Here is a 21992-nt window from a genome sequence, read left to right on the forward strand (position 1 = left end):
ATGGAAAATCAAACTTTTTATATTTTTGGCTGATATTTAGGACCGTTCTGTATATCTCAAAATGGTTTTTGGTGTATTTTAAATAACATTTATATTTTTTAAAAATCATTGAAAAATTGATGTTTTAGTCACCTTTTAGAAGTCATTGTTTATTTTGTATGAAATGCTACAATTAACATATTTTAATTTTTTTCCAAATCATTCTATCCTTGTTTATTAGTTTAAGGGAAACGAATACACTCTGAAATTATTTTCCTTAAAATAACACGGAAAATAAAATTTTCTGTGGAAAAACATAAAAGTGTGGGAATGTTCAAAAATAAAAATTAGAAAAATCAAAAACAGAAATTCACGAAATCGAGAATCAAATAGAATCATCTTCCAAAACATGTTTAAATCGATTTTAGATGACGAAAAATGATATTTACATCAAAATCAAAAATTTGGGTATTAGGGGGTTAATGTCATTAATTAAATATAGTGCATCTATTAAAAATGACATTTGCGGGTTTTTTAGTCGAAATAGTGCTAAATTTCCACTACCGCCACTATTGGTGCTACCTCCACTAAAGGAGCGTTTACCCTATGAATATTTGAATGGATCAAAAAGAATTGTTTGAGCAGGATGAAAAGAAACGTTACGAATAAAGTATAAAAAATGTAATATCTAATAGCCACATTGAACTAGACGTCAATAGGAAAACGTAACATTGATCTTTACGTCTTGCGATATTTGAGAAGATCTTTGAAGAGGATGGCTATGGAAATATTGGGAGTTTAATCAAAATGAATCCCTCTGACAGTTTAACTCGAAAGAACAACCTATTTTTAACCCTCCTTTGGCATTACGGTCATTTTTTACCCAAAGTTAGGCTGACACAAATTTCGATTTTCTCTTATGTACCTCCCCCACCCCCCTCGGAAATTTTTTGTCGGATTTCGACATTTTGAGGGGGGGACACAAATAAATTATTCAAGAAATTCATAAAATGTTAAGTGACATTTGAGTCATCGAGAAAATTTCTTAAAAAATCAGATGAATTTGACGATTTTGTCTAATTGTTTGGGTATTTTTTTTATCAAATACATTCATTATTTATCAACCCTCCCCCCTCGACGAGTCAGAGAGCAAAGTGACAAAAGAAGAAAATGAGATTTATTCCGGCCTTATTGCATTATTTCCTACAGATCTCCGAGACGCATTTTGGAGGAGAAAACTTTAATACTTTTTTAGAAGTATTAACAAATCTGCGCATGAAAATATAAATAAAATTACTTCTGCGAATATTTTCCTTGTAAATTCTTCAAAAATATTTTGTTTAATGCTCTGTTTCTTCTGAAGACAATGCCTTTGATTTATATTTTTTGAAAACAAACAATTCAAAACAAAATTATAAAATATTTCAAATATTATAAACAAGCCATCGCGGAGTGTAGTATCTCAGCTTATAACAGAGAAAATGAAGACTAATTGGAAAACGTTGGAACTGTAAATTCGTTGCCAAATTTCGATCTCCTAGTTTTGGTGTGCACATGTCGCACCTAAAGATACGATCAGTAGTCAACGAAACCTAAGGATTCACATCCAATCGTCCCGGAGAGCGTCTTCAATCGTGGCGACAAAAAACTGCTGTACTGTAAGTATATACCACAGTCGCGATTATGCTTTCAGTATTTATTAAAAGAGAGCCGGGTCCACATGCGCTCAACAGCAGCAGCAGCAACAACACCTTCAATGAAGCTCGGACGGAGGTCGAACTGAGTTTCACACAACAGCCGCGCCGTTGTCTCATATCGTCGCCTTCTTCGTTCGTCACTGACTCTTACTGAGTGAGCTATCGGGGTTCGCCGCTTGGCAGAACCAGTGCGGAGCTTTATTTGGATAGGCGCAATTGGTGAAAGAAGTCGCGTGCGATCCGCGCCATCATTTTAGACACTTTTTGCGCTTCTTCGGTGTGTGACAGTGCACAGTTCTTGACGCACGTCAACTGACCGACGAGAGCTGCTGAGAGTTTTTTACGGCCCAACCGCCAGTCCGCCCGCCATTAGAATATCTGTGTTTTGTGTACTTAGCCTTAGCCTTAAAGTGTGCATTAACTAGAGAACCGGGCGTTATAAAACGTATCTACAACCGTCGGGCTGGTTTTAATTTATAATCGTGCGTTGCCAAAGAAGAGGCAGGTGTCAAATCCAGGCGATAGTGGTGTGCGAGGTGCTAGAAACTCAAATTAGGTTCGAAAATGGATTACCTCCAGCAGATGAACCTAACGGACTTTACGTTGTATGACCTGATCAATGTTAAAGGAGTAGGTGAGTATCGATTGTGGAGCAGTGAATGGGGAATGCCGCCGAAGGAAATGTCCTTGAGGGAGATGAAATAAAAATTGTTTATGTGTTGTAGTGATGAAAACACGTGGATGGGAAACAGCATTCGTTATCACGTATTACTAAAATACGCAAGACGAAGTATTGTTTAAACTTTTGAATAATTACTTATTTTGGACGATCGTATAAACAAGATTCGTATACAAAGTGAGCAGCATTGCTCGAAAATTTTTATGCTTACTTTAATGATGTTGTATCAAAAGTGAAAGAACATTGTTGTAGCTTTTGCTACTGCCTCAGATTCTGTGAGATATTTATTCATATATTCCAAGTGAAAAAAGTTTATATGTCTATATTGTATGTATGTGTGTGTATGTGTAGTATGAACAGTATTTTATTCGAATTCAGTATGGAGAGTCGAAAAAGAAAGTAAATCAAGTGTTGACATAGAGGTTCCATTTGAAATTTTTACTGTTATTTGATTTTTTTTCGAAAAAATACGCTTTTCAGAAAGTATGTGAACATTTCGGAAATCAAATATCGAAAAAGACGTAACTGTTTAAAGATACAATCACTTCTTACACTGTTACAAACTAATTTTATAAAAATAAATAAATAAATATATCAAAATAAACTATGGAATACGATTATTTTGATATATGCTTACCATCTTTCTTAACCCTCGAGCGATCGCGCTGTTGTATTTTGTACAACACGTTGAAAAAATCTCGCTTTTTTACTCAGCATCAGCGTGGTGCTGGCGCAGGTAGTCAACCGCGCGAGTTACGGAAGTTTAAAGACATTTTGTTTATTCTGGCAACGTACATGACTAAGCTGCAAATCCAGATGTTGTGAAAAACATAAATGATTCATAAAGTTTTTTAAAATATAGTTACTACAAGGTTTTAAAATGCTTTAACAACAAATAAAATCTGAAATGAGATCACTTCAGTGACTTGCAAGGATCAATCTATCCCTCCGAGACTGAATAATCTATCGTAGGCTTACAGTAAAAGAATACTTTACAAGTATTCAACATGTACTTGACTTGCATTGAAATGATCCTCTATTTTCAAAATATGCAGACAAATAACGGAAACGTAAAGCAATAGCTTCTACACCTTCTGGTAACGAGCAATTAAACACTGTTTTGTAAGGCAGAATGTTACAAATGCAAATATCGATTTGAAAACCGCAAAAATCTACGCCAACCCATTAAAAATAAAAAATGGAAAGGAATAAGAGTGTTTTTAGTAAAACATTTGAAACAAAAAAATGTTGGGACAATTTTGACTGAAATCCTGTAGAAAATCTAGGGTAGGTTCCAAATATTTTTTCGGCAAAATTTTTGATTTTTATAAAGATAAAGATGGAATTACTAGTTCGATTTCTCACAGGTATTGACTATTTTAGCTAAAATCCTGAAGACAAATTTTGAGTTTACCCAAGAGTTTTTTTGGATATTTTTTTTTTTAAATTTTAGAAACAGTTTCAGAAAGTGATTTTTTTTACAAAGATTAAGATAGAGTTATTGGCAGGAGTTCATTATGAGATTATCAATAAATTCCCAAAGCAATGGTGATATTGCAGAATAGGAAAGGGTTTCCAAACAAAACTTGAAAAAAATATTAAAATAATTTTTGTTTACATTTTTGGAATGTTTGAAAAGCATAAATGCCCCGGGAAAATTCGGGAGCTTAAAAGACTTTCCTCCAAGAATTATATAAATTATAAACTGCACTCACAATTCCTTCAACGAGTCCCCCGTTTGAAACCATTTTATAAAATCGGAGAGAAATTTTACTACGACTCTAGGGAAGTTTCGTTCTGCTTATATTCCAAAATTTGAAATTCTTGCTTTAATTTTATAAATTTCGCTTGCAGCCTTCCAAGACTTTTTTTCGAAACTTCATCAAGAGAATTCTCCAGAAATGCCTCCTGTAACATTTTTTTTAGTATTTTGGAAATTTACATAGTGAACCAGAAAATCAATCTGTAGATATACACATACTCCACGAAGCACCTCTCAAAAAACAAAATACTTACGCATGAAAAGTTGGTAAATCTCATTCTTTTCTATTCTAGTGCTTGCACAGTAGGCTGCGGCTTATTTTTCAAAAGTTGTTGAAACTTGAAATTCGTAAGCTCTTTTGGATTCAAATGACACAAAAAGAGAAACCTCTGAGTTTAAGCCAAAAATATTGAGATTTAGAGGTCGCGCAATCGCTTCAAAGTCGAATTTTCGAGTAATAAAAAGGTGTTTTCACTTCAAGTGCCATAACTTTCTCAATTTTCAACCGATTTTCAATCTTTATTATGAATTTCTCACAATTTAAATTTCGAATAAACTCGTAGAACATCATTTTTTCCAAAGTCACGCAAAATATGAGTTTTTGAAGATTTAATTCATTTTTTTTCTTGTTTTTACAAAAAAAATTAACTTTAGAGTCCTATAACTTTTTAACCGTTTGACCAATTTTAAATTTTTTAGCTTGCTTTTGTAGATATTTTTGTTGCCTACCTTTGTCCTTAACAAACTTTTCATCAAAGTAGTCATTTTTATGATACTTTTCACCAAAAACTGCCAAAACATGCCTTAAAACTTGATTTTTTCATGCATAATTGGAGTTTTTGACGATTATTTGCAATTTTTTACTCCGAACCAGATACTTAACATCATATTTAGGGATATGAAACACATTGGATGATTTTTTTTTTCAAATTTTTTTTCTCGCATTTCGAACATGGAAATATTGTTTGATTCGGAACACCCCAAAAACTGAATTTTAAGGCTTCCTAATGATTATTTAGTATAAATTTTTCACTTTGAGCTCGAAACTAAGCATGAAAACTATTAAAATTTTGCCAAAATTCTGATTTTTCCAATAAAATACGTTTTTCTGAACGGTTTTTTGTATTTATCTATTTTGAAACGTTTTTTTAAAGGTACAGTTTATTCACAGCATTCTTAGGCAACAAAAATATCTACAAAAGCAAGCTAAAAAATTTAAAATTAGTCAAACGGTTAAAAAGTTATACGGCTCTAAAGTTAAAAATTTTTGTAAAAAGAAGAAAAAAATGAATTAAATCTTCAAAAACTCATATTTTGCGTGACTTTGGAAAAAAATGTAGTTCTACGAATTTATTCGAAATTTAATTTGTGAGAAATTCATAAAAAAAAATTGAAAATCAGTTGAAAATTGAGAAAGTTATGGCACTTGAAGTGAAAACACCTTTTTATTACTCGAAAATTCGACTTTGAAGCGATTGCGCGACCTCTAAATCTCAATATTTTTGGCCTAAACTCAGAGGTTTCTCTTTTTGTGTCATTTGAATCCAAAAGAGCTTACGAATTCCAGGTTTCAACCACTTTTGAAAAATAAGCCGCAGCCTATTGCACAGCCAGTATTGAAGAGCATCCTGGAAATATCAAAATCTCTTCTGGTATTTTCTTGGAGACAATCAGATTATCCACTTATGAATAACATGATTGAAACACCTTTTCGAATTTGATGAGGAAGAAACGGGGACAACCGTACCAACCGTTTCATATAAGGAGGATGGATTTTGTACATAGAATCGGTGGAAGTGGCATCGCTAAGAAGTTTAATGAAAACTCTGTTCTTGCTGGTGGTCGTCCTCTTGGGGTGGGGCACAGGTATTTTGTCCTTGTGTCCAAGCTCTAAAGCCTATGCTAAAGTGACATTACTCGCTCTGTTTTTGAAGCGCAAAAGTAACACAAAATCGGACAAAAGCGGGAGAAACTATAGCTTTTGTAATTGTAATTCGAACGCTTACGATTTCCTTCTACCTGAAAAGTTGGTAAATCTAATTTAGAATTTAGTGCAGTGTAACTTATCTAGCAAGTCAATTATTTATGAGACTGTTGACACTCTGTTTTTAATCAATATTAATATTCCTAAATAGTAACATGATACTGTAGGACCTACAGTGTAGGTAATTATGTATATTTTGATCACTTAACATGATCATGTCTAAATTTTTAATGTGAGTACATTTGGAATCGATAATTTTCCAAGCTTTGCACATATGTACCGGAAGCGGTTTCTGTAGAATTCCTGTACCTTTCGAAATTCGGAAATTAAACTTTATCATTTCAGCTGTAATGAACAACAGTTTGTAAAGCTAACAAGCGGATGCAAAAGAATTTACCATCAATCACAATGAACTCAGTTGATTGTAAAAGAATCCAAATAAAACAGCACACGCGTGTTGGCTACCCAAAACATCCCGTAATTGACGTCACATGGCACAATTTAGACATTCAAATGAAGTAGAACGGTGCTGCTAGCACCGACCGCGGGCAATAAAACAATGGCTCGATTACGTGAGCAAAGTGAAAATTGGCCAAACCACGAAACGGATGTGCTAAGTATGTTCCTTTGCTCCCGTGCCGTATGATGAATGGGCGAACCGAACGTTGTGATAAACTTTACCCAAAACATGCTTTCCCACATGACTACTGATTAGAGAGTTGATTAGAGCCTTGATCTTTGGCTACATTCTGGCTGGCTGTTGCCGATTCTGCAATGTGCGGAACGAAACCGATAATAATCGGAACGTTTGAGAATTAGTTTGAAGTTTGATGACCTGTTTGAACTAATGAGGTACGCGTGTTAGAGAAAGCTGGGATTGAATTGATCCTTCTTATTGTGCAGCGCAAATAAATCTAAGGCTATTTTGTTCAGCAGTACATCACACATTGCAGATGACGCATGATTAATCAAAAGTTACGCTGAAATGTCTCGTTCTGTTGATTAAGTCGTAAACAACACAGTATACTCCAAACAGTACATGAAAACGTGCGTGTTTCCTGGGAACGAATGAGTAATTTGCTGGTAGGTTGCATGTTAGCCTGCCAAAATATCCTATATGTATTTTAATGACGAACTTCATATTTACCTGTGAAATAATGAATTTCGGTAGACTACGAAACGATGACACAAGGTCGGTTTGTTATGGTCATATTTCTATATCCGTCATCTGACTGAAATAAACAAATTGGAAACTTTCTCACAGAACCTTTTCAACAGGTGTTGATGAAAATCTATGTCATTCACTACCCGAGCAGTGGACAATAACATAAACATAACTCACCAATTTTGCTCTATAAGATTTCTGAGACTAAAATTAAGAAATTTATGGCAATTTTATGAAAACTCTTCAGGTGTATGCTCATTGTTTGCCACAATAGATCTTAATACTGGTCGCAGTGGCTTAGCCGAACAGAAAAAAAAAATTATTGCTTATACCAAGTCAACCATTCATGGCCAATTTTTATCTGCATGATAGTTCTTGCAAAACTTTATCAGTTTCGATCAACTGGTTTGAAAACATCATGTACGATGTGTATTATAGGCTTTAGGGCATTTGGTCGAATGACATTTGGTCGAAAGTACATTTGGTCGAACGGTTGGTCAAATGGACATTTGGTCGAAACCCATTTTTTGGAAGAAGAAGCATATGACATTTAGTCGAATGGACAATTCGTCGAATGGACATTTGGTCGAAAGGCACTAACTGATGAAGAGTTTTAAATGGAAAATAATTTTATAGATTTCGGTATCATAATTTATATGTTACTGAACTTATTCGGTTGAAAGTACGTTTAGTCGAATGGACGTTAAGTCGTATGTATAGCAATTTAATCGTGTTTAATTATATCAAACATAAAAAAGCAAACATTGTAGTGCAGTGTAGGTTTCGGCTCTTCTTTCCAGTTTCACCATTTCATTGTGTTTTTGTGTATAACATACTGGCTTTTCCATCAAATATTTTTCCTTCTTTTCAACATATGCTGTTCTTTCAAGTGAATTATTTGTGCAGAGAGTGAAGAGTGGACATTATGGTTGTGATTTTTTCATCTATGATTTTTACTTCTTTTGAACATAGGCTATTCTTTCAAAATTCGTATTTGTACTATGTTTGAATGTTATGGCTGCTGTATTTTTATCATGAATTTTTCCTTCTTTGAAACATAGGCTATTCTTTCACGTTTATTTATATCATTGCGTTTTCCTGTACCAAATACTGAATGTTTCAGAAGTAATTTCTCCTTTTGAATACGAGCTGTTCTTCCGTTTGATGTTTGGATGTTATAGCTGCAGACTTTTTCATCGGATATTTTTCCTTCTTTTAAGGACAGATTGGTAAGGATCCCAAAATGGCCGTCACAATGGCCGACTTTGGCACTTACTCGCGACTTCAAGCGTACAAATTTTTTCGTAAACAAAACCAGCGCACCTGATCTTCTTGTTTCAAGCTTATTATAAGTGAGCAAAAACAGCATTATAAAATGCACTGTTGTTTGAAGCTTGCTTCTTGAGAATTGTGCGTCTGAAGTTCTGATGCACTGTTGAAGTGGGATTTCAAGACGTTAGTCCTTAAACATAGGATATTATTTGACGCAGTGTTGCATATGAACTGGACGCGAGCCAAAATGGTTATTTATGCAACAAGTTGTTAAATGATGATTTTTTTTCAGCACGAGTCGTACATTTATTCAACGAGGCTTGCTTGTTCAATAACATATAAATAATTATGATACCGAAATCCATAATATTATTTTCCACTCACATGTCATAGATCCATATTATATTATATATTAGTCATGTCAGGTTTGATTGTGATTGTGTGATAGAATATCAAAATCTTGCATGGGCAAATGCTCAATGATAAACTTGTATGGACAAATGCTCAATAGTAAGGATATTGCAGAATATCAATAACAATAAACAATAACAGTCAAGTTTTGACGAGCTTTTCATTGGAAAAACCAAGGGCTGAAGGTCTCTATAATCAATCAATCAATCAATACAAATCAATCAAACAATTGATAGAAAAATGTCAACTCAGCTTTGAACCTTCGACCTCAGGATTTACAAGCAGCGATGCTTACCACTCAATAGTGGCTCACTGTTGTGTATATGAGGAGAATAAGGGCATAAGGTTCTTCGTTTCCACAGCTTAGAAAGGGGCGCATGAAATTTCACTAACATTTCGTCAAGAAAAAAACTGATGTGATATCGTGCGATATTCGTTAAACTTTGAATTACACATCAAAATCACATCGAGATATGACATCAAAAATAGATCGACGTGAGATATGATTTAGATATTCTCGAGTAGCTCATCTAATTCAGTCGTTCCGCAAATATGGCCGCATTACTCACAAACATTTTTAACAACAGATCTATTATTTCTTTAGGAAAACAATTTGATGAAACTGCTACAAAAGCTCACGTCGACATTTTTGGGAATTCTGAATTGTTTGCATTAATTTATGGCAGACTTGTTTAGAATAATCTAGGTTGAGAAGAATCCAAATTTAGTTCAGTGTTAGTTTCCTGTGCAAACAAAATGTTTGACATACTGTAACAAATTTCACAAAAGATATCCTAAGGACAACCTAGTTACAATCCCAAGATGACCGCCTTAATGACTGAGTTTTGCACCTATTCACGATTTTGAGCGCACAATCCACATAAAACACTAAATCAGCGCAGCGGATCTTCGTGTTATTCGTATTATCATTACAAGTGTGCAAGAACAAAATAAAAATTACATTGTCGTTAAAAGTTTACTTCTTGAGGTTTGGGCATATAAAATGCAATGTTAACCTGGGATTGAAAGACACTTGTTCTTGTTTTTTTTATCATTTTACTAGCAATCCAAACATTTAAACACAAAGTTATTTTAAAATTGATTATTTTTTTCAAGAAAAAAATCTTAAGATACAAGGATGGAAACGTTTCTAAAATTCTAGAAAATCAAACATGTTTCTAGAATTTCGCTTACAGTTTTCTATGGAATAAATTTCTAAATTCCCGAATTTTGTTGATTCTGTTGTCGTAGAAATTTAGGATAGCCCGACGTTTCGGTCCCGTGTATTGGACCTTTTTCAAGGGATAAGCAGTCAACCGTCTCTCGTTATGCGGTTTTTGAATGCAGTTTGAGAGTTGGAGCTTCTTGTAATGCCATTTAACATAAAACACATACATTTTTCTTGTACTTTTTGGGACAATTTGCACTGCACACTACAGATAACAGCGAGCGACATGCATAATTTAGTTTTTCTGCTGAAATACAAAAAGGGCCCGGGACCATTTGGAGCTGTTCATAAACCACGTTGATCAAATTTTGGCCATGATCTCAGAACCGCTCCCCCCATCGTAGACTTTCATCCATACAAAAAAATGTATGGCACGTAGGCTTTGACCACCCGTTATTTTCTGAGCCAAAAAACAACAATCGTTTGATTACCAATTAGTCTTGTAGAGACCGTCATAAAACCTAATACCTTTTATTTTGGTTTTATGGTGGTTCTAAGAACCTGTTCTAGCCTATTTGACTAAAAAATGTAAAGATGGGCATAAAAAGAAAACATAATTTTGTGGCTATATTTTTATGAACCACAGTTACAAGTCATGCTCCACTGCTTGAAACCAGGAATATATTCTAAATGTACATGCTCCGAAGATTTTGCCCTCAAGAGTAATAAGGGAAGAAATGTTACTAAATGCTTATACCTATTTAAGGTGTTTTGACTAAGATTCACGTGTTCCTCAAAATGATTTTCATTTATCTCAAATAAATAGCTAGTTTAACTACGAAACTATCTTTCAAGATAGTATAGTATAAATTCAACCAATCACATAATTGTCAAATTATTATCACAGTTGAGCACACGACGCTGACACCAACATATCTTGAATGATGTATCAATGAAAGACCTTGAACATACACTCGCCGAGATCTTACAGACGTCTAATCACCGCGCCGTAAGATTATCTAAGCTTTCTTGCCGACCGGACCATATCGACGTGCACCAAACAAGTAGCACAGAAGCGGCACCCGACCACCAATAGAAACAGAAAAGGATGAAGAGCCCAAGTGAATATAGCTGAAAGAGGTAACAAGTTGGAAAACACCGGCATGAATCAGTTGCAGTCCGGCGGTCGTCATATGACGCATCAGTGAAAATTACATACGTCGATGGTGCCGCCTTTCGACATTTTCTTCTGCGTAGACTTGCTACATTTAACAACATTCGGTAACTGGTTCAATGTCACCACGCACCACGACCATGTATCTCACGCGGGTGGTATAAGTAGTCATCCGTTGCTAACCCGTACGATAGCACCGACACAACTGTTGTTGCACGTGTTGATGGGATCGTAAATCGGTTAGACACTTCGGCTGGGGGTCTGGTTCCGTCCGATACAATTCCTGATTTATGAATTGCAAATCACACACCCCTTTTGTAAACTGGAATTTTACGAGTTCCGGTCAGCTATCGATTTTCAAACATTCCGAGCAGACGGACGGGCACGTGTTGCCAAAATTTGGAAAACCATGTGAAAAGGAAACCTCGGGATCAGTCGCGGAATTCGAAGTTAGATCGTAAAGTTATGATTAACATAAAGCACATTTGGCATACAGCCCTAGTATAAAATGGTTTGCTTTAATAAAAAAGCAATAAAGTTAAAGATTTTGCATTTTTACACAATGTCGCCTTTTCTGTAGAAAGGGTAACTTGTTTATGATTGGAGAAGCAAGTTATTTTCAGAAGTTGTAGGGTTACAATCACGTGAGATCTTCCTGTATCATTCAAACTGAAGCTTTGGAATCACATTATTTTCCTGTTTTCATTTTATTGAACATTTAGCAAAACCTTGAACCGACTACCTGGTGTGAGAATCGGACATCGATCCCATTGACAAAAGCAATATTTTGAACGATAAGGACCACTATTTTGCGTTGAATCAACTGATGGTATACAACTCATGAAGTTGTGTTTTCATAAGATTTTTGTTCTGAAAAGTACATAACTTGTATTTTCACCTGTACAATATATTCGAAATCAGGGACCTCGAGTTTAGTAAGTAAGGGGCCACCCATTAAGTACGTCATGGTCCTGGGGGGGACGGGGAGCTTGTGGAAGTGTGACAAGCAATGTATTAAGTATAGGAAAACCCCGTACGAACGGGGAAGGGTGAGGGGATGGTCGAAATTTCCCAATTTTAGCGACGTACTTAATTATGCTTCCTAAGGGAGTTTTCAACACAAACGAACATTGATCACTGATTTGGTAGTTGGAACCCGGACCGCAATCCACTACTTTTACGTATAGTTTTCAAAATGACAGTTTAAAGTTCGTTCTATTCATGTGTTATGGGGTAAGTAATTTGTAAGTAGTAAGTGACAATTAGATATTCCTTAATTAACAATAACTTTTTATAGCAAAAACAAGGAATGCCAGTTAAAATGTTTCAAAAATCAACTACTAGACGAAGAAACAACAACTTATTCGGTATGTGTTAAGTGTTGCAAAACGCGTTAAAACCCAATATAAACGTCCAATAAAATTACAGATCCCCTGAAGAAGATCCAATAAGGACCGAAACGTTGGAAATAGAAAACATATAGTTGTTTGTGATCTCCGAAAAAACTGAAACGCCACAAAAATACTTGAAAAGCACAATTAAACATGTTTTAAAATTTCAAAATTCAGCTTAACACTTACTCAAGAAGCCAGCACTAAGCTTAAGTTGAAACAAAATTTCAGCTTTTGCATAAGGATTTTTTATGACAAAAAAAAAAACCAATTTACATCATCAAAACGCTGTTTTGAGTCAAGCCTCACTTTCGAGAAGGGCCTCGGCAAAAAAATATTGAAAATTTTCAAACAAAGTATCTCAGAAATGCTCATTTGATTGATATGATGTCTTCGACAATATTTTAGATAATTCATGGGAATATGTTAAGAAAGCATGTACTGTAAAAAAGTTTTATTTTATTTAAATACCTTAAATACATCATGACTTGTAATATTTTGTCCATATGTTTTTTTTTACATTTTTACCTATTGTGCAATAAGTATTATTGTTTCATCCTGAAAGTTTTCATTACCTAAAAAAATAAGAACGACTGAAACCATACAAATTTCAGTAAATTTTATAAGTAATAAAATCGCTGTATCTCGGAAACGGTAGAATTTTGCAATGGTTCCTAAATTTCTTCTCTATGCCGTCATTATGCTTTGTTAATGTGCTATCATTAACATTAACAGTTGACTGGTTTATTTATTTAACACAGGAAAAACGATTGTTATCGACGATTCATTGGATTTTGTATTAAGACAATGCATCCTTTTGAATGATTGTAGCATTCCTCGAATGAAGGTTTGTTTTTCTTTTAACGTAAAAACACATTTTGCAAGAGCTGATAGTCAGGAACCTCTTTTCTTCAAAGTGGCTAGAGGGAATGTGTTAATTAGATTATTTAGCCGGAAACTTTGAATACATATTGTACCCGCACAGGTACATAAAACACAACTGTGCAGAGTATTGTGTTCTATAGATATTTTGGAACTCTCAACAACTACATACCCGAGAATGTTCAGCAGCAAATTGATATTAAATTTTAATATAAGTTCATCTTAATTCAATTTGATTATAACTTTGAAGCCGGAATTTTTCCAAGCGTTACTACATTTTCTACGTTTTTTTGTTGTTTTAATGCTCAATAGCATTAAAAGGTTAGAATATCATGCAGAATATTTTTTCTGGATATCCTAGGTTTGGACAGTTTGGATGGTTATTGAGTATAGATCCCAAAGTCTACGGGTGTAACGGTAACTTCTTTCATTATACGAAGCTACTATTTGTAACCTATCATGTTCAGTGAGTCTTCCGAAAATTCAATAGACAGTATCAGATCTGTTGGGATCAAGGTTGTCAATCGATAAATTATCGTTACCGGCGATAAAGTTAACGTCTGTTATTATATATCATCGATAACGATAACGTCTTCAGACGGAAACGTCATCGGAGATACAATTAACCGTGGAAATGATCGACTCGATAACGTCTCCGGGAAATTTTCTTCGCGATCTGAACCGTTGATGATACCGTCACTAGGGTAACTAGATTTATCGTAAAATTATCGAAGGTACGTTGATCTTCGTGATGATTTATCGTTTGATTATCGTTATCGAGAGCTTATCAAGCAACCTTCATCGTTATCGAGTTTGCCTTGAGTTAACTGTCGATAATTTATCGGTTAACAACCTTGGTTGAGATATCCTAGATCATCCAAACTATTCTTGAGTTTAGATCCTAAAGTCTACGGGTGTAACGGTAACTTCGTTTATTATACAAAATTACGATTTGTAAACTATCATGTCCAGTAAGTCTTCAGAAACTTCAATAGACAGTGTCAGTCGGATATTCTAAGTCCTCTGAACTGTTTTTGAGTTTAGATCCTAAAGTCTACGGATGTAACGGTAACTTCTTTCATTATACAAAGCTACGATTTGTAATTTATCATGTCCAGTGAGTCTTCTGAAAATTCAATAGACAGTAACAGATCTGTAGTAATATCCTAGTTCATCCAAACTATTCTTGAGATTAGATCCGAAGGTCTACGGGTGTAATGGTAACTTCTGGTAAGATCAGTCAGGGTCATCCAAACTGTTATGATGTTTAATATCTAGCATCTACAGCAAATTAAGTTTCAGTTTTGACTATATAGAGTTATGTTGCATGATCTATTATACTTACTGGAGCAGAATACAACCAGAGACTACGACATAGCTAAATTATCAAAAAAAAAAAAAAAAATTGTGTAACATTACTATCTGAAACGAAATCGCCTCATGTCACAGGGGTTGTTTTTATCAACTAAGCTTCATAACAGTAAAGAAGCTCATAATATCCCAAAGATATATAACAACGCTAATTGTTCCTCCACCTACTTTGGTAAGTACAGTGGATTATGTAACACTACTTAACGTAGTGGCAAAAGCTATAATTACAAGTGTAGACCTGTAGCTATGGTCTCCGGAGTAGTGTTGTTGATCTGGAATATCTCAAAACTATCTTGAAATGACTCATGATATGTCAGGGAGATTACAGATTACAAATTTTATTGTGAGAATAACTACTGTTACTATAAAGAGCTGAACTTATAGTTTGGGCGACTCTCAATGTCCCGAAAGTTCATTATAAAATATAATAGAGTTCAGGTTGGTCCAGTCACCGAAATTGATTATGAAACGTTACTCAGTATGGCAGATATAGATGATGTTACGAGTGTAGACCTGAAGTTCCGAACTCCAAGATAGTTTGGCTGACCTGGAACATTCTCATAGTGTCTCTAAATGACATTCGAGATTTCAAGAGCTTCATGGATCGCAGCTGATTATGTTATGCTATTATTTATGGTGAAAACACATAACTTTTTTCTTGTGGATTTGAAGGACTTCACTGTAGGATAGTTGGAACAGCTAGAACATCCCAGAATATAAAACATCTTTTGATATTCTTGACAAAGGTTAAATGAATACATATAAACGTAACCCACATCCAAGTTCAGCTTTCAGATCAACTGGTACGTCAATTATTTGGTTTCTCCAAATTTCATGGTATTTAGGATGTTCTAGGTTGTCAATGAAATACAAATATGCCTCAAATAACACTCAATTTGCAGCAGCTTTGTCGAAGACAGTATTCTGTTTTATCGAATGGGTGAATTTATACAACCGTTTCTATGTTGGGGTCATATATGACCCCTCCGGCTCCAAAGGGTTAAGTAACGTTATGCAATTCTATACCTTAATTTTATTTTATGCAATGTATCATAATTTGTATTTTATATAACTCATTTCGGTACCATAATGGCCAATATTTTCAAATTGGTTAATTATGCAACTTAAAGAGTTGCATAATGAAAAAAAGTTGCATAATGTTCATTACGCAACACACTTTCGTCGGATAAATGTACGACTCGTGCTGAAAACATAAACTTTTCGAAACTTGTTACATAAATAACTATTATATAACTCTTTTCAGTGTCATTGAAGCCTTCTTCTCCGTACGGGATCATTATGCAACTGAAATGAGTTATGACTTTGCTCGGGTAATGTGAAGACCATTAGAACCAAACTTTATTGGTGATCGATCGGACATTCTAAGTGATGTATACACCCAACCCATACTGACTCATAGGGCAAAAAAGTATTTAGAATGTATCATTGCACAATGCGCATAAATCTCAAAGAACCAGTTCTAACGGTCTTCAGGACCTATTAGCAACCATGAGAACTGTTCTCAGTCAATATCGAGTGATTACTGGCCACGTCTATTAATCTGAAGGCCTGTACTTCTGGAAGCTCTTGGATGACGAAAAAGGTACAAAACTGATTACACCATGGATTACACTCATTAGAAGAAGGATTCTGCTTAGAGGGTTCGAAAAGTCGGTACAAGACAAACTACAGGTAAACTCACTTAGATCCTCGGACGTTTCAAAAAATGCCAAACGAATTAAAAAAAAAAGTAAATTCAACCACAGACTGCACAGATCAAACATTACTGACATTAAAAAACGGATAGCAAAATGAGAAATGCATTTAATTATCTTTATTTTATTTATAATTGTTTTAGGTTATATTTATAATTTGTTCCATAAATAAACAGAACCCTGACTTCTAGTTTCACAGTTACGCATTTTATTATTGCTTGAAATTCAAAGGCTTGGGTTGAAACACGGGTGTGTATTATGCCTCTACTCTTCCTAATATGCATACTATTTTAAGGTGCTTCGATAAAAGACACATTAATCGAGGAAAAAAGTATCAAAAACCAATAAGATGCACACAAAATCACCCAAAATAATAAAATATGCGTTAAGTACATCAAATCGTCCAATATTCTTGCAACAGGTGTTCCACTTACGCCGGACAATGCTGCATAAATTAATGTTTATATTTGGGCTCTCCTACTGGTTCGTGTTGGCAACAGGCGGGACATTTCCTTCGCGAGGCGCGCGAACATGGGCACTTGGGGCTTGGGCGTTTGCAGGAAATTTCACACAATTACCATTCGAATTCAAATCCGTTCTTCTTCATTCTCGCATTTTCATTTTTTTTTTGTTTGCAGAGGACACTATCGACAAATACCCACTGATGGCTTCACCGGTACCGAGCTCCATACTAATCGCGATCTATCTGTATGTTATCTACAAATGGGGTCCGAGGTAAGTGTAAGCTTCGAAGAGGAGGGGTTTCGGGAGAGCCTAGGTACATGCCGAAATATGACGCATGGCGAGCGGCGACTAGACAGTTCAACGGTTTGTCATCTTTTTATTGTCACTTTCAGCTATATGGAGAATCGCAAGCCGTTCAATTTAAAGCTGATCATAGCTGCCTATAATATCTTCCAAGTGATGGCGTGTTCTTATTTGGTGTTGAACGTAAGTTTGCCTACCGGAATACAAAGCAGGGGTTTCCAATCGTCATGAAATAATTTCTATTCCTCTGGTTCTCTCCCTTTCCTGGTGACGCACGCACATCGCCCCATGCAGTACATTAAGGTTGGATTTAAATTCAGCTTCATCGGAAGATGCACGCCAAAACTGCCAGTCGAGGAATACGAATACGGTTACGATGCGGTGTATTATGGCTGGCTGGCGATGTGCCTCCGGATGGTGGAGTTTGTCGAGACCATCTTCTTTGTTCTCCGAAAGAAGCAGAATCAGGTGTCGGCGCTGCACGTCTATCATCACATCAGCACCTTCCTGATCGTGTGGTGGAGTCTTAAGCTCAGTTTGTGTAAGTTGGATCCAGGTTGAGTGGGTTATGAAACTACATTGTATGAATTTATATTTATACTGATTGAAGGAATTTTCGGGTAGCATCCACCCCCAGGGCATAACGAATGTAAAGTATTATGTAACGAATCTCGATATAAAATTTTGATCAGGAGTTTCTTGAGGAGATAAACAGGAGATAGACAGAATGATCGGGACAGGCAGAATTTTCACTTTTCAGAAAATGGTCAAATACCTACCTGTAACTTTTTGAAACGTGTATCAAATGTTCTCACATTTTCACTGTTAGTTAGTTGATCAGCTATTTGTGTATCAGTGGTCCAAATTTGGAAAAGATTGAGCTGTTCTACACAAAGTTAGAAAGATTCTAGAAAAAGATATAATAATAAAATGGCTAATTTTGAGCTGTTCTCCGAATCCATTGAACCGAATAAGCATTTATGACTAATATAAAGATATTTGAAAAAACGTTTCAGAAACTTGAAAATATTATATGAATCCCATTATTTTTTTCAATTTATTGCCGATTATTTTGTTACTTTCCTTAAAAACATATTTATATTCAAGTCAATTAAAGGATATTTAAATGAACTCTAATTACCATCTCAGATTTTAAAACGATGCTGAAATTTTGAATAATTTTGTGTTATATTAGAAAAAATTAAGCTTTTTTTCCGTGTTAAGATTTTAAAATTAAGACAGTTTTCATAGCTTTATTATAGAAGTCATAATTGCTCAAAATTTCTTTGCATTCAGTTCATTGAATCCTAAAATACAACAGCTCAAAGTTTACTATCGGATCATTATATCTTTTTCTAAAATCTTTCTAACTTCGTGTAGAATAGCTCGAACTTTTTCAAATTTGGGCCACTGATACACAGCTAACAGTGAAAACTTGAGAATATTTGATGCACTTTTCAAGAAGTTACAGCTATTTGAACATTTATTGGAAAGTGAAAGTTTCACATATCCCGTTCATTTCGTCTATCAAAAAAAAAAAAAAAAATACTGAAAGAATTTCATGATAATTTCTTCAGAATTTGTAGCACAAATATTACATTTTTCGTGAATTTATTCAAGAACTCCCTCACGGACTTCGTATCAACAAATATATCCTAAAGGATGTCTAAATTTGGCACTTAAAACTAGTATTGACACATCAAATATGTTAACTTACAGTACTAGTAGAACAGTACTTAGTGCAATTTGAACACTGTAATTTGGTCTATAAGTTTATCCAAATATTGAGTATTCAAACATCGCAGTGAGATTTGTGATGGCAATGCCAGTCAGAGGCAATATACCGCTTTTGTCCTTGTTGATCAGGAGCACATGATCACTGGACACCTGGATCGATATTTATCAATGAGCTCGTTCCACATTATTAAAATAATCAAAAGCATAAGATATTTAAAACTAAACAATAGTTTATTATTTTTCGTAGATATACCCAACAAATTTTGAAAGGTTCGTCACTTCAAGTGTCGACCCGAATGAGTAAAATTCAAGCGTTCAGCATTAGATCATATGTACATGCAATTAACTGTCAGACTACATTTCTATTTTTTTTCTACTTGCGCAAAAAAAAAACATTTTAACATTTTTTTCTCGCCCTTTTACAGCCTATCAGGAAATGTCCATTATGGTGCTCAACTCGATCGTGCATATCATCATGTACTCGTACTATTTGCTGTCCTCGTACAAGGTGTTCCATCCGCTGACGCGACGTGTGAAACCGGCCATCACCATCATCCAGCTGGCCCAGCTAGTGACGATGCTGGTCCACGTGTACGCCGCCCTACAGCCAACCTGCGCCGCCAACAAGTTCATTTACAAACTGCACGCCGTCAATCTCGTCATCCTGATCAGTCTGTTCAGCAACTTCTACATACAGACCTACATCAAGAAGAGCCGCAAAGTCAAACAAAGCTAACAACCGACACGGGGCCTCCTCTATCTCTCTCTGTAATGCGTTGCTGTACCACTTTGTACATTGGATAGGTGTTTATCTATTGGTCATTCTGTTTTCCCCCACGAATGACCCAATATGAGAAAAAAGTGAAACTTACAAGTCAATATTTGAACTTTAACCAGCGCGCTCCACTCTGATGTAATTACCGTGCATCACCGTACAAGGAGAGAACTACACTGATTTCTGTCGCGACTTGTCTGAGTTTTACTTGAAATAACGCTTCCCAACGTTAAAAGTAACAAAGTGTGATACCATGTTGTAACAATCAAAAAGTTTAATTTAGAGCTTTAGGTATGTAGTAGTTGTTAATAAAGAAAAAAAAAGTTGCTGCCATATTCAGTGGTTAGGATAATGCAGTGAGACAATGTAATCCACCGACCCACTTGAAACTCATTCAATATCACACCTCCCTGCTACTTATCTGTTCATACAGATTATGCCACCGAATGGACTGGACTGGTGGTGCGCTTCAAACACACCTATCCCATGCATTATCCGAAAACTTTTGCGCACCTTTCAGTGATTGAGCGCCTCCGGAGGATCAAGGCCAAACTTCGGATTGGGAGAAAGGAAGATAACCGTCACTTACGGTTGATTGGGGGCAACTATGGGGACCGAGTCATGATGAGATAATCGATATGTGTTTAACGTTACTGTCATAATATGTACGTGCTTGTTAATGTCCAAAAGGCAAACAGTTGGTCCATACGGCATAGGCATTACCAAATTTTACTCGCGTCTGAGATACTATTGACCAAGAGATGTCTGCGGGTGCTTCATCGGAGCTTGTTTGCGCTTATGACCTGCATGAATGGATGGACTACATTAATTATTGTGGGTCGATGGTAAATATACCAAACATATGAAAAATTAAATCGTAAGGTATTGAAAAAAATATGAATCATGGGCCTATATAGCTGATGTGATAAGGCGCACAGGATTCGGCATAAACGTGTTGAAGGTGACGGATTCGATTCTCGTAAAGTCCAGGATTTTTTTGTGATGGACATTTCTTTAACTTCATTGAGAATCTTCGTTCCTTCCACACGATATACACATCCAAAATGGTCATTAACAGAGGAAGCTCTAAAGCTAATATATGTGGAAGTGCTCTTAGAATAGTAAGATGAATAGTAGGCCAGTTGGAACGTTACGCCAAGAAGAAAAAGAAATATGAATCATGATGTTGCATCCAGCATTCCACTATTCGGCATTCATTGTAACATATTTTGTTGATATTTAAGTTAAACAGTAAAACATCTGTTAGACGAAAACGCAAACGTATCTTCGGTAGTGTTGACTAGTATATAAAACCCAATACAATTGGCTCATATACAGATCCCCTGAAGGGCTGCAAAACGGTGAGTCGATAATGAGAGCGTCCAATATAGCTCTGGTCCTCACAAATTCCTACCTCATGCTTCCACGGGTCAAGTGATGACAAAGACCGCCAGCTAAGAATTGTGTGTTGCGATTTTCGACTGGGAAGATTATTTTGAATAATTTGTTCTGGCTTGCAGTCTTAATAATTGGCCTACGAATTTATTTTCTTGGCTCCAACGTTTCGATCCCAATTTGGATCTTCATCAGGGATCTATTTTTATTTAATTGTTTTTAAATATTGTTTCTGTCTGTCATCACTTAAATAAAAATAGATCCCTGATGAAGATCCAAATTGGGATCGAAACGTTGGAGCCAAGAAAATAAATTCGTAGGCCAATTATTAAGACTGCAAGCCAGAACAAATTATTCATAAGAATTGTGTGCTTAGCTGGTAGTGCAGCCTGGGCACTGTTGTCCTTCTGACTTCAGCTAGATTGAGGAGGTACGATCCGAGTGCCTATTCACCAAGGAGGTGCGGCTCAAACAGCGTCTGTTCTGGCATCCAGCGGCTGAGTAAGAAACGCTGCACCACGCCAGATCCAGCTAGATCCAAGGTGGTAGCCCCATCAGCGTGGTCGTCCCAGTGTTGGTTGGGACGTTAAACAGAACTGGCACGATGGCCCTCCGGCGAGACAGAAGTGTTGGCGTAGGCCCAATAAGCCACCCGTAAAAATCCCCA

General features: G+C 35.7%; 2 protein-coding genes across 3 annotated transcripts in view; one reads left to right on the forward strand and one right to left on the reverse strand.

Annotated features, from left to right (window-relative positions):
* The window catches only part of LOC109411133 (oxysterol-binding protein-related protein 9), a 209862-nt gene that overhangs the window by 179454 nt on the left and 8416 nt on the right, over positions 1 to 21992 (reverse strand). The gene's annotated exons all lie outside the window — the stretch shown is intronic.
* Positions 1427 to 20308, forward strand: LOC109411137 (elongation of very long chain fatty acids protein 7). Its single transcript, XM_062852017.1, has 5 exons — positions 1427 to 2310; positions 17289 to 17385; positions 17508 to 17601; positions 17713 to 17959; positions 19581 to 20308. Exons 1-5 carry the CDS (start codon positions 2241 to 2243, stop codon positions 19889 to 19891), a joined length of 819 nt encoding a protein of 272 aa, XP_062708001.1. The 5' UTR covers positions 1427 to 2240; the 3' UTR covers positions 19892 to 20308.

The sequence above is a fragment of the Aedes albopictus genome, chromosome 2, assembly GCF_035046485.1.
Source record: "Aedes albopictus strain Foshan chromosome 2, AalbF5, whole genome shotgun sequence".
NCBI lineage: Eukaryota > Metazoa > Arthropoda > Insecta > Diptera > Culicidae > Aedes > Aedes albopictus.